This window comes from Mandrillus leucophaeus, unplaced genomic scaffold, assembly GCF_000951045.1.
Source record: "Mandrillus leucophaeus isolate KB7577 unplaced genomic scaffold, Mleu.le_1.0 Scaffold39, whole genome shotgun sequence".
Classification (NCBI taxonomy): domain Eukaryota; kingdom Metazoa; phylum Chordata; class Mammalia; order Primates; family Cercopithecidae; genus Mandrillus; species Mandrillus leucophaeus.
The window spans coordinates 4,785,247-4,801,164 of NW_012104142.1; the positions used below are offsets into that span (position 1 = coordinate 4,785,247).

At 39.3% G+C, this 15,918-nt stretch overlaps 1 protein-coding gene across 1 annotated transcript in view; it reads right to left on the bottom strand.

Annotated features, from left to right (window-relative positions):
- The window catches only part of ECD (ecdysoneless homolog (Drosophila)), a 41,399-nt gene that overhangs the window by 16,510 nt on the left and 8,971 nt on the right, over positions 1-15,918 (bottom strand). The window contains 6 exon segments of the mRNA XM_011991180.1: positions 4,783-4,872; positions 6,789-6,917; positions 9,101-9,229; positions 11,079-11,271; positions 13,118-13,296; positions 13,411-13,498. Coding sequence (XP_011846570.1) covers positions 4,783-4,872; positions 6,789-6,917; positions 9,101-9,229; positions 11,079-11,271; positions 13,118-13,296; positions 13,411-13,498 — 808 coding nt within the window.

Below are 15,918 nucleotides of genomic sequence, written 5' to 3' on the forward strand. Positions count from 1 at the left end.
AAAAAAAAAAAAAAAAAGAGCAAGACACAGTCAAAAAAAAAAAAATCCTCATTCTTTAAGACTTAACTGAAATACCTCCTCCCTGAAGCCTTCCATTATCTTTCTTTTTTTAACTTCTCTGCTTCAACCTTTGTGAAAGTTTATTACCTTCTCACTATGACTCTCTTTAGCATTTGATATTCCACAATGATTTTTATTTTGCCTTTTGTTATGATTATTTGGGTTATTCTTTTCTCTCTCCTAGTAATATTTACATATTAATAATACAGAGTAGAGACAGTTCCCCATCACCTATGTGATTTTGCAAGATATGCAAATGTTTATTCAATTAAAGCAAGTCCTTTATACAACTTGATCTGGTCCATTCTTAATAGTTCAGACAGGGTGCCATCAATTTATGTAACAAATCATGTCAGCATTATGTCACTCACTCAACACATAAGTATCTCTGTGCATAGTTTCTTTTTTTTCTTTTTCTGAGACAGGGTCTCACTCTGTCGCCTAGGCTAGAGTGCGTGGCATGATCACAGCTCACTGCAGCCTTGACTCTTGGGCTCAAGCAATCTTCCTACCTCAGCAAGTAGCTGGGATTACAGGCATGAGCCACTGTGCCTGGCTATTTGTTTGTGTATTTTTAATTTGAGTAGCTGGGATTACAGGTGCCCACCACCTCATCCGGCTAATTTTTTGTACTTGTAGTAGAGATGGGGTTTCACCATGTTGGCCAGGTTGGTCTCAAACTCCTGACCTCAGGTGATTCGCCCACCTCGGTCTCCCAAAGTGCTGGGATTACAGGCGTGAGCCACTGCGCCCGGCCTATTTATTTATTTTTAATTGACAAAAAAGGGTATAGGTTTATCATGTAACTTAAAAATATTGTAGAGATGTAATCCCAGCACTTTGGGAGGCTGAGGAGGGCAGATCACAAGGCCAGGAGATTGAGACCATCCTGGCCAACATGGTGAAACCCTGTCTCTGCTAAAATACAAAAAGATTAGCCGGGCGTGGTGGCATGCGCCTATAGTCCCAGCTACTCGGGAGGCTGAGGCAGGGGCATCGCTTGAACTGGGGAGGCAGAGGCTGCAGTGAGCCGAGATCGCGCCACTAAACTTCAGCCTGGCGACAGAAAGAGACTCCGTCTTAAAAAAAAAAAAAAAAACTGTAGAGAAAGCTAATGTTTCCTTTGATGACCACTGCCACCCATCCCAATCCATTGTCTTGTTCCCCAGAGGTGACTGCTTTCTCAAGTACACTTCGGCGCTTTTCTTTCTCTGTGTGTGTATATATATATGTTTCTATTTATTGTATTTGCTGTCTGTCCTTTTGCTGGAATGTTATTCCCCTAAATACCTGAATGCCTCACTCCTTCACTTCATTCAGGTCCCTTCTCAAAGAAAACTTCCTTAGAAAGGCCTAAGGAAGTTTAATCTTCTAGAAGATTAAACTTATCTATCTAGAAGAGCAGTCTCTACCCCTGTATCCCCACTCACTGCTTTTTCTTCATAGCACTTACTACCATCTAACATTATATAATGGCTTGCGGTCTTTCTCCTACATTAGCATGTCAGCTCCATAAGGACGAGGACACTTTGGGTTCATTTATTATATTCCCAATGCCTGGAATAGGACCTGGCACATAGGAGGCACTCGATAAATATTTGTTGAATAAATGAATATATATGTATCTATAAATAATGTATAGTTTTGTTTTGTTTTGAGACAGAGTCTTGCTCTGTCACCTAGGCTGGAGTGCAGCGGCACGATGTCGGCTCACTGCAACTTCCGCCTCCAGGGTTCATGCGATTCTCCTGCCTCAGCCTCCCGAGCAGCTGGGACTACAGGTGCATGCCACCACGCCCAGCTAATTTTTGAATTTTTAGTAGAGACAGGGTTTCACCATATTGGCCAGGCTGGTCTTGAACTCCTGACCTCGTGATCCACCTGTCTTGGCCTCCCAAAATGCTGGCATTACAGGTGTGAGCCACTGCGCCCAGACTGTATAGTATTTTGTGTATTTAAAATTTTTATATGTGTAACATCCACATGGTATATATTTTATTCTTTTTCATTTTAATTTTTAATTTTTGTGGGTACATAGTAGGTGTATATATTTACAGGATATATGTTTTGATACAGGCATGTAATGTGAAATAAGCACATCATGGAGAATGGAGTATACATCCTCTCAAGCATTTATCCTTCAAGTTACAAACAATCCAATTACACTCTATGTTAAATGTATAATTAAGTTATTATTGACCATAGCCACCCTGTTGTGCTATCAAATAGTAGGTCTTACTCATTCATTCTGGTTTTTTTGGTACCCATTACAGTACGTATTTATAACTTGCTTTTTTTTTTTTTTCTTTTTTCCCACTGACATTGTTTTTGAAATCTATTCATTTAGATCAGTGGTTCCCAACCAGGGAAAATTTTGCCCCCTAGGTACATCTGGCAATGTCTGGAGACATTTTTGGTTGTCATTATTGGGGGATGAGGGAGAAGTGCTATTGATATTTACTGGATACAGGCCAGGGATGCTGTTAAATGTCCTATGAAGCGCAAGCCAGTCCCTCACAACAAATTATCAGATTTAAAATGTCAGTAGCACTAAGGTTGAAAAATCCTAAATCAGATATATGTAAATATAGTTAATCTCTGGTTAACTACTAGATAGGCTATCATATAAATAAACTGCAATTCATTTATCCATTATTGATGGATACTTCGGTTGCTTATAATTTTTCACTATTACAATCTCTAATAAATTGGGAGAAAGTCTATGATATTATATGTAGGAGCTAAAAACAATTCTGAACTGAGAGATAGAGAGCAGAATAATGGTTGGCTGGGTTCTGTGGCTCACACTTGTAATCTCGGAACTTTGAGAAGCCAAGGCAGGAGGATCTCTTAAATCTAGGAGGTCAAGATTGCAATGAGCTATGACTGTACCCCTGTACTCCAGCCTGGGCAACAGAGTGAGACTCTGTAAAAATAATAATAATGAAATAAAAAAGGTAGAATGATGGTTACCAGAGGCTGGGAAGGGTAGCAGAGAGCGGGGGGAAAAGAGGGAATAGTTAATGGTTACAAAAATTAGTTAAATAGAAGGAATAAGAGCTAGTGTTTGCTGCTCTGCCTATGGAATAGCCATTCTTTATTCCTTTACTTTCTTAATAAACGTACTTTCACTTTACTCTATGGACTCGCCCCAAATTCTTTCTCGCACGAGATCCAAGAACCCTCTCTTGGGGTCTGCATCTGGACTCCTCTTTAATAACATCTTCCTGGCAAATCCCAAAAAATATTTTTAAAACAATTAAAAAGAGCTAGTGTTTGGTAGCACAAGAGGGTGACTACAGTTAATAATAATTTATTATATAGTTCCAAATACCTTTAAAAAATTGAATAACTAAGAATTTTCCCAACACAAAGAAATAAATGCTTGAGGTGATGGAAAGCTTAATTACCCTGATTTGATCATTATACATTGTATGCCACATGGACATTATACATGTAATCACGTGTAGCCCATAAATATGTACAACTAGTATGTAGCCACAATAATTAAAAATAAAAAATTAATGACTGGGTGCATTGGCTCACGCCTGCAATCCCAGCACTTTGGGAGGCCAAGGTGGGTGGATCACCTGAGGTTAGGAGTTTGAGACCAGTCTGGCCAACATGGTGAAACCCTGTCTCTACTAAAAATACAAAAATTAGCCAGACATGGTGGTACGTGCCTATAGTCCTAGTTACTTGGGAGGCTGAGGCAGGAGAATCACTTCAACCCGGGAGATGGAGGACTGCACTCCAGCCTGGGCGATTAAGTGAGGCTCTGTCTAAAAAATAAAAATAAAAAATAATAACAATAAATGAAAAAAAGTGAAAATGAAAGGTAAATCTAAAATAAAAGTCTACGATATTAATTCAGCTATTTTTTAAAAACCACAAACATTGGAAATTCAACAACAGGTCTGGAGGGAGATGGAAGTTTGGTTTTAAACTGTTTAAAATGTATCCTGGTGTGCAGAATGGGAGCCTCTCCTGCAACATAAATTAAAATGTTGGAGGACATTTAAGCTACTTGTAATTTTTTCCCCAACAGTAAAAAACAGTTGAGTAAATTATGGGGGTACACCCATTTGCTGGAATATTGTGCAGCTTTTTTTTTTTTTTTTTTTTGAGACGGAGTCTTGCTCTGTCACCAGGTGCAGTCTCAGCTCACAGCAACCTCTGCCTCCTGAGTTCAAGCAATTCTCCTGCCTCAGCCTCCCAAGTAGCTGGGACTACTGGCGCGCGCCATCGTGCCCGGCTAATTTTTGTATTTTTAGTAGATACAAGGTTTCACCATGTTGACCAGGATGGTCTCAATCTCTTGACCTCGTGATCCGCCTGCCTTGGCCTCCCAAAGTGCTGGGACTACGGGCGTCAGCCACTGTGCCTGGCCATATTGTGCAGCTTTTAAAAATTATGTTTATAAAGACTGTTTAATGCCATGGAAAATGTGATATCATAATGAGTAAAATTACACAGAGGAGGATGCAAAATTTCTTTCATTGTTTTTTTTTCTTTTTTGAGGCAGAGTCTCACTCTGTCACCCAGGCTACAGTGCAGTGGTGTGATCACTTGAGTCCAGGAGGTGGAGGCTGCCAGCCTGTGTGGCAGAGTGAGATTCCATTTCAAAACAATAAACAAGTAAGAATAATAAATAAACAATAAATAAAAAATAAAAAGAACTACCTAAATACCAATCTTTGTAGTAGGAGTCTTAACAATAACTCACCTTTCTGGCCGGTTTACTGAGAGCTGGAAGTAATTCTCTGCCATTTCTAGCCTTTCCCGGTACTGAACAGAACCTTCTATCAGTCCCTTAAAAAAAAAATGGTCTTCAGAACATTGCTCACAAGTCGTCATGAAAAAAATGTGTTCACTAGCAACTTTCAGGCAGGCAGCAAATAGTCTACTACTCAGGAATCACGTGTCCCAAGTCCTAGGCCCTGATTTGTCATTAATGGGCCTGTTTGAGCTCCAATTTCTTCAAATGAGAGGACTCGGCTAGATGTAGTGATTCCTAATCTTTTTCACCATTAAGGGCCTATTTCCAGTTTGGAGAGTTTTCTACCACTTTCTTTTAAGATATAATTGGTTGGGTGTGATGGTTCACACCTATAATCCCAACACTTTGGGAGGATGAGGTGGGCAGATTGCTTGAGCTCAGGAGTTCAAGACCAGCCTGGGCGACATGGTAAGACCCTGCCTCTACGGGGAAAAAAAAAAAAGTTAAAGATATAACTGATTAACTAGTAATTCACAAAACAAAGTACAGAAAGTTTGCCAAGTAGAATAAAAAATGGCAAAATCCCACCACTACTATCATTTGTGTTTTCTAAATGCATATTTATAATGATAGTCATACTTAGTATTTTACATTTTTTAAGAATATACTGGCTGGGCACTGTGGCTCATGCCTATAATCCCAGTACTTTGGGAGGCGAGCTGGAAGGATCACTTGAGGACATGAGTTTGAGACCAGCCTGGGCAACATAGCAAGACTTCGACTCTACTAAAAAGAAGAAAAAAAAAATCATTAGCTAGGCATGGTGGCACATGCCTATAGTCTCAGCTCTTTGACAGGCAGAGGCAGGAGGATCACTTGAGCCCAGGAGTTCAAGGCTGCAGTGAGCTATGATCCTACCACAACAATCTGGCTTGCATGACAGAGCAAGACTCTATACAACAACAATAACAACAACAACAGTAATAGCCGGGCATGGTGGCTCATGCCTGTAATTCCAGCACTTTGGGAGGCCAAGGCGGATGGATCACCTGAGGTCAGGAATTTGAGACCAGCCTGGCCAACATGGTGAAACCCCATCTCTACTAGAAATACAAAAATTGGCTAGATGTGGTGGTGTGTGCCTGTAATCCCAGCTACTCAGGAGGCTGAGGCTGAGGAGAATCCCTTGAACCTAGGAGGCAGAGGTTGTAGTGAGCCGAGATTGTGCCTTTGCACTCCAGCCTGGAAGGCCAGAGCAAAACTCCGTCTCAAAAAAAGAAAAAAACAAAAACAAAAACAAAAACCACCATATATATGCTACAGTATCTTAAGTACTTTTTGTATTGCTATGACATCTTTATCATCATCATATTCTTAGGGACTTTTCTACTTCTTGGATATTTCCTTTAAAAAGATTATTCAAAGTGAAGGTTCCAAGTCTGAACCTTTCTATACCTCTTGGAAGACACTACCAAATTACTTTCCAATTAAGATTCTACCAATTTGCAATGTTACCAGCAAGGTATAGGAGTATTATTTTTACCATACTCTTGACAGCACAGAATATCATTCATATCCTTTTGTACATACATGAAAGACATTCTTCATTACTATGTTCATATGTGTATCTTTACTACTTATGAAGTTGCATATTTTAAGAGAAATTTACTAGATATCTTTTAATAATTTTTAAAATCCACACCTTTGCTAATTTTCCTATCTGGTGTTTTCGTGTTTGCATTATCAAGTTTTTGCAAGTTGTTTTATCTGGTACAAATAATCACTTTCATCATTTAGTACCAACAGTATTAATTCTCCTCTAACACTGGAAACAGTTCATAGACACCTCCTTCATTAGCACCTGAATACCACTGAACTAGAAAGGTCTGCTTTAACTCTAGCTTCCATAATTATGTCACACATTTAAATATGGACTATAGGACTTTAAGTCACTGGCTTCATTTTCCCTGGATTGTATACTTACAAACAAATACTTTCCAAGTCCTACCTTAAAGTAATCATTCTTTTTCAGACTTGCAAGGAAACTGGCCCAGAGTGGTGAGGCAGTCACAAGGGATTTCTTGCAATCAGAAAAACGTGGGCTACATTTGGAGCATAAGATCTCAAATCCATGAGCCTAGATGAGACAGGTAGAATTTTTGTTACTAAGTTCCTTTTTTTTCCATATCTTATTATAACACATTACTTTCTTTTACTTTCTTTCCACTGAGCCACACTCTAGAACTAGGTGACTGGATACATGGGCATTTGGACAATTATAACACTTTTTGAATTTTATGAAAAATATAAACTTATTCCCAAGTTTCTCAATTATTATAGATTACTAAAAAATAAAAGGAAAGAAAATGATATGCAACAAAGATTCCTGTTCTCTTCAAAGAGATTCCTTTTCCTGCTGATTACAAAACCAGAAATTTACATTTATTGTTTGATTATGAAAAGGGTTACAAAAGGTTTCTTGTCCAAAAGAAATTATACATAAATTGAACATGATCTCAGACATAGTAAAGGGAGGAAATCACTTCATTCTAAAAGTCTTTTGATTAAAAAAACATAATAGATGCACATGGCTAAATGTGATGATCAGGGAGCTTCCCTGATCAAGCTAGACAACACCATTACCAACTTCTTGCACATCCTTTCAGAAGTAACCTACACACTGAAGTAGGTATGTGTGTGCCTCTCTGTATGCATAGCTTTCTACTCCACCCCTTTTATTGCTCAATGGACACATACACACTATTTGACACCTTGCTTTTGACACTTAACCATATACCTTGGAGATCACTTACATGAGCACACACAAATTCATCCATCTTACTTCATGGCTAAAGCATAATTTATCTATTCCCCTACTAATGGACATTTAAGTAGTTTCTAATCTCTTGCTACTATGAACAATGCTGTCATGAGTATGCTCCATATATGTCCTTGTATATATGTAAAATACATAGAGAATCATTTCCTAGAAGTGAAAATGCTGATCAAAAGGGTTTATGCATTTTAAATGTTGATGGATACAGATGGTCCCCAACTTATGATGGTTTGACTTAACACTTTTTTGACTTTATGATGATGTAAAAGCAATATGCATTAGGTAGAAACCTTACTTATAATTTTTATCTTTCACAGGCTAGCAATATGCACACTCTCTCATGATGCTGGATACACAGTGGCAGCAAGCTGCAGTTGGCAATGTGATCACAAAGGCAATCAACCAATACTGTACTCTACACTATACTGTATTCAATAAATTACAAGACATATTCAACAGTTTATTATAAAATAGGCTTTGTGTTAGATGATTTTGCCCAACTGTATGCTAATGTAAGTATTCTGAGCCCATTTAAGGTAGGCTAGGCGAAGCTATGATGTTTCGTGGGTTGGATGTATTAAACATATTTTTGACTTATGATATTTTCCATTTTTGATGGGTTTATCAGGAAGTAACCCCACTGTAAGTCAAGGAACATCTGTTTTGCCAAAATGTTCTCCTAAGGGATACAATCAACTTATATTCCTATCAACAATGTCTGAGAGTGTTTTTCTCTATATATTCTCAACAACTCAATATGTATTATCAAGTCATTTGATACTTGCTAATAAATGATGAAAAACACTATTTTGTAGCTTTAAAGTACATTTCTTTTATTATGAGTAAGATTAAATATTTTTCGTGTGTTTAACTTAAAGGTCACCTGTATTTCCTTTCCTGTGGACTATGTTCATAGTTCCTGAACATTTTAAAATTAATTGGCTAGTATTATCTTTTTCATATTGACTTAAAGGAACACTTTATATATTAGAGAAGTCAGCTTTTTTTCATTTAGATTGCAAATATAACACTTTTTCCAGATTTGCTAACTTTTGACTTTATTTATGGAGTTTTTCTTTCCCGTGCAGAAATGCTTAATTTTTGCAAAATCAAATTTATCAGTCTTCCCTTCATAGCTTCTGGTTTCAAGTCATGCATAGAAAGGCCTTTCCTATTCAAATTATAAAAGGCTCTTTTTTTTTTCAAATTTTATACTTTTAATTTTTATGTTCAAATATTTGATCCAATTGGAATTTATTTTGGTATAGGTGTTAGGGAATCAACTTCAGTTTTTCAGGTGACTTTACACTTGTCCCATCATCACTTACTAAGTAATCCATTTTTTTCATTCTAAATTGAAATGCCACATTTTACTGCATTCTTACATAAACGGTGTATTTCCGGACTTTTTATATTGTGCCACTGTTCTATTAAAAGCCCATTTACATAAAAAAAGAAAACAACATGTTCTGGTTCAATATTACCAATTTCATGCCCAATTCATGGGCTCGGTACTGGGGATCAGATGGAGGGGGCAGCCTGTATCCACTCCGCCGGTCTGGCACAAACCTTTGTTGCACCAACTGTGCATATAGACATTTAGTGAATGTGACCTGGGCATCAAGACACAAAATACATGAGTCTTTTCCTGAAATTAAAATTGTGAATATCACTTCACAGTTAAATATAATAAGAGGTCCATTTATAAGCTTCATCTTCATATGAAATGCAAAGAAAATTCAACCTATTCACTGCCTACTTGTTTTTCGTAACAGCTTTATTGAGATACAACTCACATACCATAAAATTTACCCTACTGCTGGCCAGGCATGGTGGCTCACACCTGTAATCCCAACACTTTGGGAGGCCAAGGTGGGCAGATCACCTGAGGTCAGGAGTTTTGAGACCAGCCTGGCCCATGGTGAAACCCCATCTCTACTAAAAATACAAAAATTACCCAGGCATGGTGGCGCATGCCTGTATAATTCCAGCTACTCGGGACACTGAAGCAGGAGAATCACTTGAACCCGTGAGGTGGAGGTTGCAGTGAGCCGAGATTGCTCCACTGCTCTCCGGCCTGGGCAACACAGCAAGATTCCATTGCAAAAAAAAAAAAAAAAATGTACTCTACTGCCTACTTTTTAGTAATCACTAGTAAAATTCTTATCATTAGTTATATTATACAGCAATTAAATGGGTAGAAGATAAAGATAATTCTTTTTTTTTTTTTTTCTTTTTCTGAGACAGGGTCTTGTTCTGTTGCAGAGGCTGGAGTGCAGTGGAGCAATCATGGCTCACTGAAGCCTCAGGGATAGGGTTTCACCATGTTGGCCATGCTGGTCTCAAACTACTGACCTCAGGTGATCTGCCCACCTCGGCCTCCCAAACCTCCTGGGGTCAAGTAATTCTCCTGCTTCAGCCTCCCAAGTAGTGGGGATTACAGGTGCCCACCACCACAGCTGGCTAATTTTTTTATTTTTTGTAGAGATGGGGTTCATTACGTTGCCCAGTCTGGTCTCAAACACCTGGGTTCAAGTGATCTACCTGCCTTGGTCGCCCAAAGTGCTGGGATTACAGGTGTGAGCCACCATGCCTGGCCAAGAATAATGCTTAATTCCCTGGAAGAGATGAAATGTTTTATTGTCAAGAAGGAAATAATTAGGCCGGGCATGGTGGCTCATGCCTGTAACCCCAGCACTTTGGGAGGTTGAGATGGCTGAATCACTTGAGGTCAGGAGTTCGAGACCAGCCTGGCCAACATGGTAAACACTGTCTCTACTAAAAATATAAAAATCAGCTGGGCGTGTTGGGAGGTGCCTGTAATCCCAGCTACTCAGAAGGCAGGAGAATCACTTGAGCCCAGGAAGCAGAGGTTGCAGTAAGCTAAGATGGCTCTACTACATTCCATCCTGGGTGAGAAAGTGAGACTCTGTCTCAAAAAAAAAAAAAAAAAAGGAAATAATTACAGAAATAGAAAAATATGGTCAAAAATAGCTATGAAACATTGAGTATAAAATGGGGAGGCAGGTCTCTTGAAAATTTCCTTCACTGGGTGCAAGAAAAGAAAAAAATGTGTATAGTTTGAGCATCCCAAATGTAAATATCTGAAATCTAAAATGTTCCAAAATCCAAAACTTTTTGAGTCCCAATGATATGCTCAAAGTTTTGAGATTTCAGAATTTTCAGATTTGGAATGCTCAACTAGTAAGTATAATGCAAATATTCCAAAATCCAAATAAATCTGAAATCTGAAATACTTCTGGTCCCAAGCATTTCAGATAAGGCATATTCAACCTATATTAACACGCTATGAAGAAACAGAATATTTCCTTTTTCTTTCTAGAGAACAATTAAAATAATGTTTCATTCACTGAGCACTGAGAAATGTAAAAAGAGAAAAATAATAATGTTTCAACTCTGTTTCCAGTAAGAGAAACTAAATGACCAAGATAGAAATCTTACCGATGTCATTATTCGTGTTTCAGGCAAGAATGTCTTGAAAACACGACAGGCTCGCAGGTCAATAGGGTCTCGTAGGTAAAATGCCTGGACTGCTGCAGACACCAATCTGGGGCGCTGCTTTAGCACTGCCACAATGCCAGCTGGAAGGAAGCAGTGTGCTCGATGAAGGGAGACCTGAATTTTTTCTGGGTACCTGGGACAGGTAACATAATTACTTTCATTTTACAGTATATAAATACCTAGAATTCTTATACCATTCACATTCTTTTTGACATCTTCTCTTTGTTCATCGAGAGCAGTATGTAGAGAGTGACAAGAGAGATGAAAAAAGATACTGTATATACACTTAATACTATAAGACAGAAGAGAGGGAAAGAAAAAAGTAGGAAGAAATGGAAAATAAAGAAAAGGGATTATGGTAGCTCAATAAAAACAAAACAACTTTGGGAGGCCGAGGCGGGTGGATCACTAGGTCAGGAGATTGAAACCATCCTGGCTAACATGGTGAAACCCCGTCTCTACTAAAAATATAAAAAATTGGCTGGGTGTGGTGGGACATGCCTGTAGTCCCAGCTACTCAGGAGGCTGACGCAGGAGAATTGCGTGAACCCAGGAGGCGGAGGTTGCAGTGAGCCGAGATCACACCACTGCACTCCAGCCTGGGTGACAAGAGCAAAATTCCACCCCTAAAGCAAAACAAAACAAAACAAAACAAAACAAAAAAACCAATTATACTTTGGAATAAACATAAAATCAGAGTTTATTTTTCTAAAATAATGGTGCAAAGTATGCTGAAGCTAAAAGAGATTTTTATTTTTTATTTATTATTATTTTTGAGACAGAGTCTTACTCTGTCGCCAGGCTGGAATGCAGTGGTGCAACCTCGGCTCACTGCAACCTCTGCCTCCCTGCAACCTCCACCTCCTGGGTTCAAGTGATTCTCTTGCCTCAGCCTCCCCAGTAGCTGGGACTACAGGGGCCTGCCACCATGCCCAGCTAATTTTTTGTATTTTTAGTAGAGATGGCGTTTCACCATGTTGGCCAGGATGGTCTCGATCTCTTGACCTCGTGATCCACCCGCCTTGGCCTCCCAAAGTGGTGGGATTACAGGCGTGAGCCACTGCACCCGGCCAAAAAGATTTTTAGTATTGTTAATACCTGAATGGTGCTTACTATTTAATAGGCACCCAAATTTGAATGGATGAACTAATATGTTATTAAGCTAAGACTTTCTTTTCTGAATAAAACTTCAGCTTTAAATAAAGCTGACATAGGTCAAAGAATTCTGACATAGGTCAAAGAATCCCATATATAGACCCAAAACAACAGAAAAAACCTGAGCACCTTGTTTGGGCTCCATTAGGTTTCTACTTTTTATTTATTTATTTATTTTTTTGAGACGGAGTCTAGTGGTGCGATCTTAGCTCACTGCAACCTCCGCCTCCCGAGTTCAAGCGATTCTCTTTGCCTCAGCCTCCAAAGTAGCTGGGATTACAGGAACCTGCTATCACGTCCCGCCTTTTTTTTTTTTTTTTTTTTTTTTTGTATTTTTAGTAGAGATGGGATTTCATTACGTTGGCCAGGCTGGTCTTGAACTCCTGATCTTATGATCTGCCCTCCACTTAGCCTCCCAAAGTGCTGGGATTACAGGCTTGAGCCACCGCTCCAGGTCCAGGAAGTTTCTATTTTTAAAGGTCTCAAATTTTTTACCCATGGATATAGCTAATACTTAGCCACAATATCTAAGGTGTATAAATGCAAAAATATTGGGACAAGATTGTAACACTTCTGAATGGGAATTTAAAGATGTATCTATTTCCCGATTTTAAAATCTCTAAGTTTAATGTATTAGTCTATTCCATAAAGAAGAATGAAGACAAAATGAAAATTAGCATTAATCTAGGTGAAAGATATTTTACAGTCAAAGAAAGACTGATCAACTCCAACAGAGCTTTAAGGAAAACAAAAATCAAAGAAAGACTGAACGACACGAAACCAAAAGGTTCCTTAATTAGCAATGTAAGTGATATTTTTCTTACCCTCTGATGCGCCTACTCACAGCAGCTCGTATAGATTCTGAAGCAAGTATTTTTTCTGGATGTGCTGCGATTATATTCAATGCTTGTGGAATTGTTGGAGGTGTGGTGGGTAACCAAGATTCTGCTCCAGGTTTTCTTGGTGCAGGAATAATACACAATTCTCCATGGTGGAAAAATACCTGCGAATGGTACATTTTAATTTTCATAGTGGGCACTGGCAAACTGTAGGTACATATGAATGTAATGCAGCATGATTTCATCTCTACAAATTTTCTAAACTTGTCTATACTTACCCTATTGGTGCTATTATCAGGATCCAACCATTTAGGGAGAAAGTCAGCAGCTTCTATTAACAAGAATTCACCATCATTGTCTTCAATCCTAATGCAAGAAAATTTCCAATTTTGCATTCAAAAAGCACATATCTGCTAGTAACCAGAACAGTTTTATTCTAATACATTTTCCTCTTCATCTTAGTAAATATTTGAATAGGTACTATGTGCAGATGGCTATAAGAAAGCAAAATGTTTAAGATAACATTAAGCACTGAAGGAGACAATAAGATTGTAAGGAGGAGTTGAAGGTAGAGATAAGGAGAGAAGATAAGCAATTTACATAAAGAAATATTAGACAAAAATATGAAAATATACAAAGTACTATAGGGTTCCAAAAGAAAAAAAAAAACACATATAGCTGAGATTAGAAAAGCCTTCATGTAGGAGGTGTTATTTGGGCCTGAAAAGATAATTATTTCTGACTCATTTGCATCACTTTTTTTCTTATTTTTGAGACGGAGTCTCGCTCTGTCACCCAGGCTAGAGTGCAGTGGTGTGATCTCGGCTCACTGCAACCTCCACCTCCTGTGTTCACGCGATTCTCCTGCCTCAGCCTCCCGAATAGCTGGGATTACAAGTGCCCACCACCATGCCCAGCTAATTTTTGTATTTTTAGTAGAGACAGGGTTTTGCCATGTTGCCCAGGCTGGTCTCAAACTCCTAACCTCAAGTGATCCGCTCGCCTCAGCCTCCCAAAGTGCTGGGGTTACAGGTGTGAGCCACCATGCCCGGCCGGCAACACTTTTTTAAATTTTACTTTTAAAAATAGGTTATACATTCACATGGTTAAATTTTTAAAAATACATATTAAAATTTACATGGCCAGGCATGGTGGCTCATGCCTGTAATCCCAGCACTTTGGGAGGCCAAGGTGGGCGGATCACCTGAGGTCAGGAGTTCAAGACCAGCCTGACCAACATGAAGAAATCCCGTCTCTACTAAAAATACGAAAAAAAATCAGCCAGGCATGGTGGCGCATGCCTGTAATCTCACTTACTCGGGAGGCTGAGGCAGGAGAATTGCTTGAACCTGGGAGGCGGAGGTTGCGGTGAGCCGACATCGCACCATTGCACTCCAGCCTGGGCAACAAGAGCAAAACTCCGTCTAAAAAAAAAAAAAAAAAAAGTTGCAAAATGAAAAAGTTTTCCTCCTACTTTTGTCCCTATCTGCTCAACCCTACACGCATCACTACTGTTTCTTGTATATCCTTCTAGAGTTTGCTTACACATAATCTAGCTATATAAATATATATTTATATTTTCTCCCTGTTTTACACAAGACATAGCATATTTTCTATACTGTTATATACCGTTCTAGCTCTATACTTCTATTTTTATTATTTTATTTTATTTTTGAGACAGAGTCTCACCCTGTCGTCCAGGCTAGAATTAGTGGTGCAATCACACTCACTGCAACCTCTACTTCCTGGGCTCAAGCGATTCTCCTGCCTCAGCCTCCCGAGTAGCTGGGACCACAGTATGGGCCACCACACCTGGCTAATTTTTCGTATTTTTAGTAGAGATGGGGTTTCACCATGTTGGCCAGGCTGGTCTGGAACTTCTGACCTCATGTGATGCTTCTGCTTCAACCTCCCAAAGTGTTGGGATTACAGGCGTGAGCCACCGCCCCAGGCCTACAATGTATTGTGTTCTTGAAACTTGCTAAGGCAGTAGATTTTAAATGTTCTCACCATACACAAAACAATAAGTATGTGAAGTAATGTATGTTATGAGCTCAATTCAGCCATCATACAATATATATATATTTCTTTTTTTTTTTTGAGACGGGAGTCTTGCTTTGTCGCCCAGGCTGGAGTGCAGTGGCCGGATCTCAGCTCACTGCAAGCTCTGCCTCCCGGGTTTATGCCATTCTCCTGCCTCAGCCTCCCGAGTAGCTGGGACTACAGGCGCCCGCCACCTCGCCCAGCTAGTTTTTTGTATTTTTTTTTGTTGTTGTTAGCCAGGATGGTCTCGATCTCCTGACCTTGTGATCCTCCCGCCTCGGCCTCCCAAAGTGCTGGGATTACAGGTGTGAGGCACCGTGCCCGGCCAATATATATGTATTTCAAGACAACATGTTATACATAATAAATATACACAATTTTTATTTGTCAATTTTAAAAATAGCCTTCGTGCAGTGGTTCACACTTGTAATCCCAGCACTTTGGGAGGCTGAGGCGGGTGGATCACTTGAGGTCAGGAGGTTGAGACCAGCCTGGTCAACATGGTGAAAACTTGTCTCTACAAAAAATACAAAAATTAGCCAGGTGTGGTAGTGCACGCCTATAGCCCCAGCTACTCAGGAGGATGAGGTATGAGAATCGCTTGAGCCCAGGAGGCAGAGGTTGCAGTGAGCCGAGATTGTTCCACTGCAGTCCAGTATGGGCAACAGAGTGAGACGCTGTCTCAAAAAAATAAAATAAAATGAAATAAAATAAAGCACAGTGGCATGTGCTTGTAGTACCAG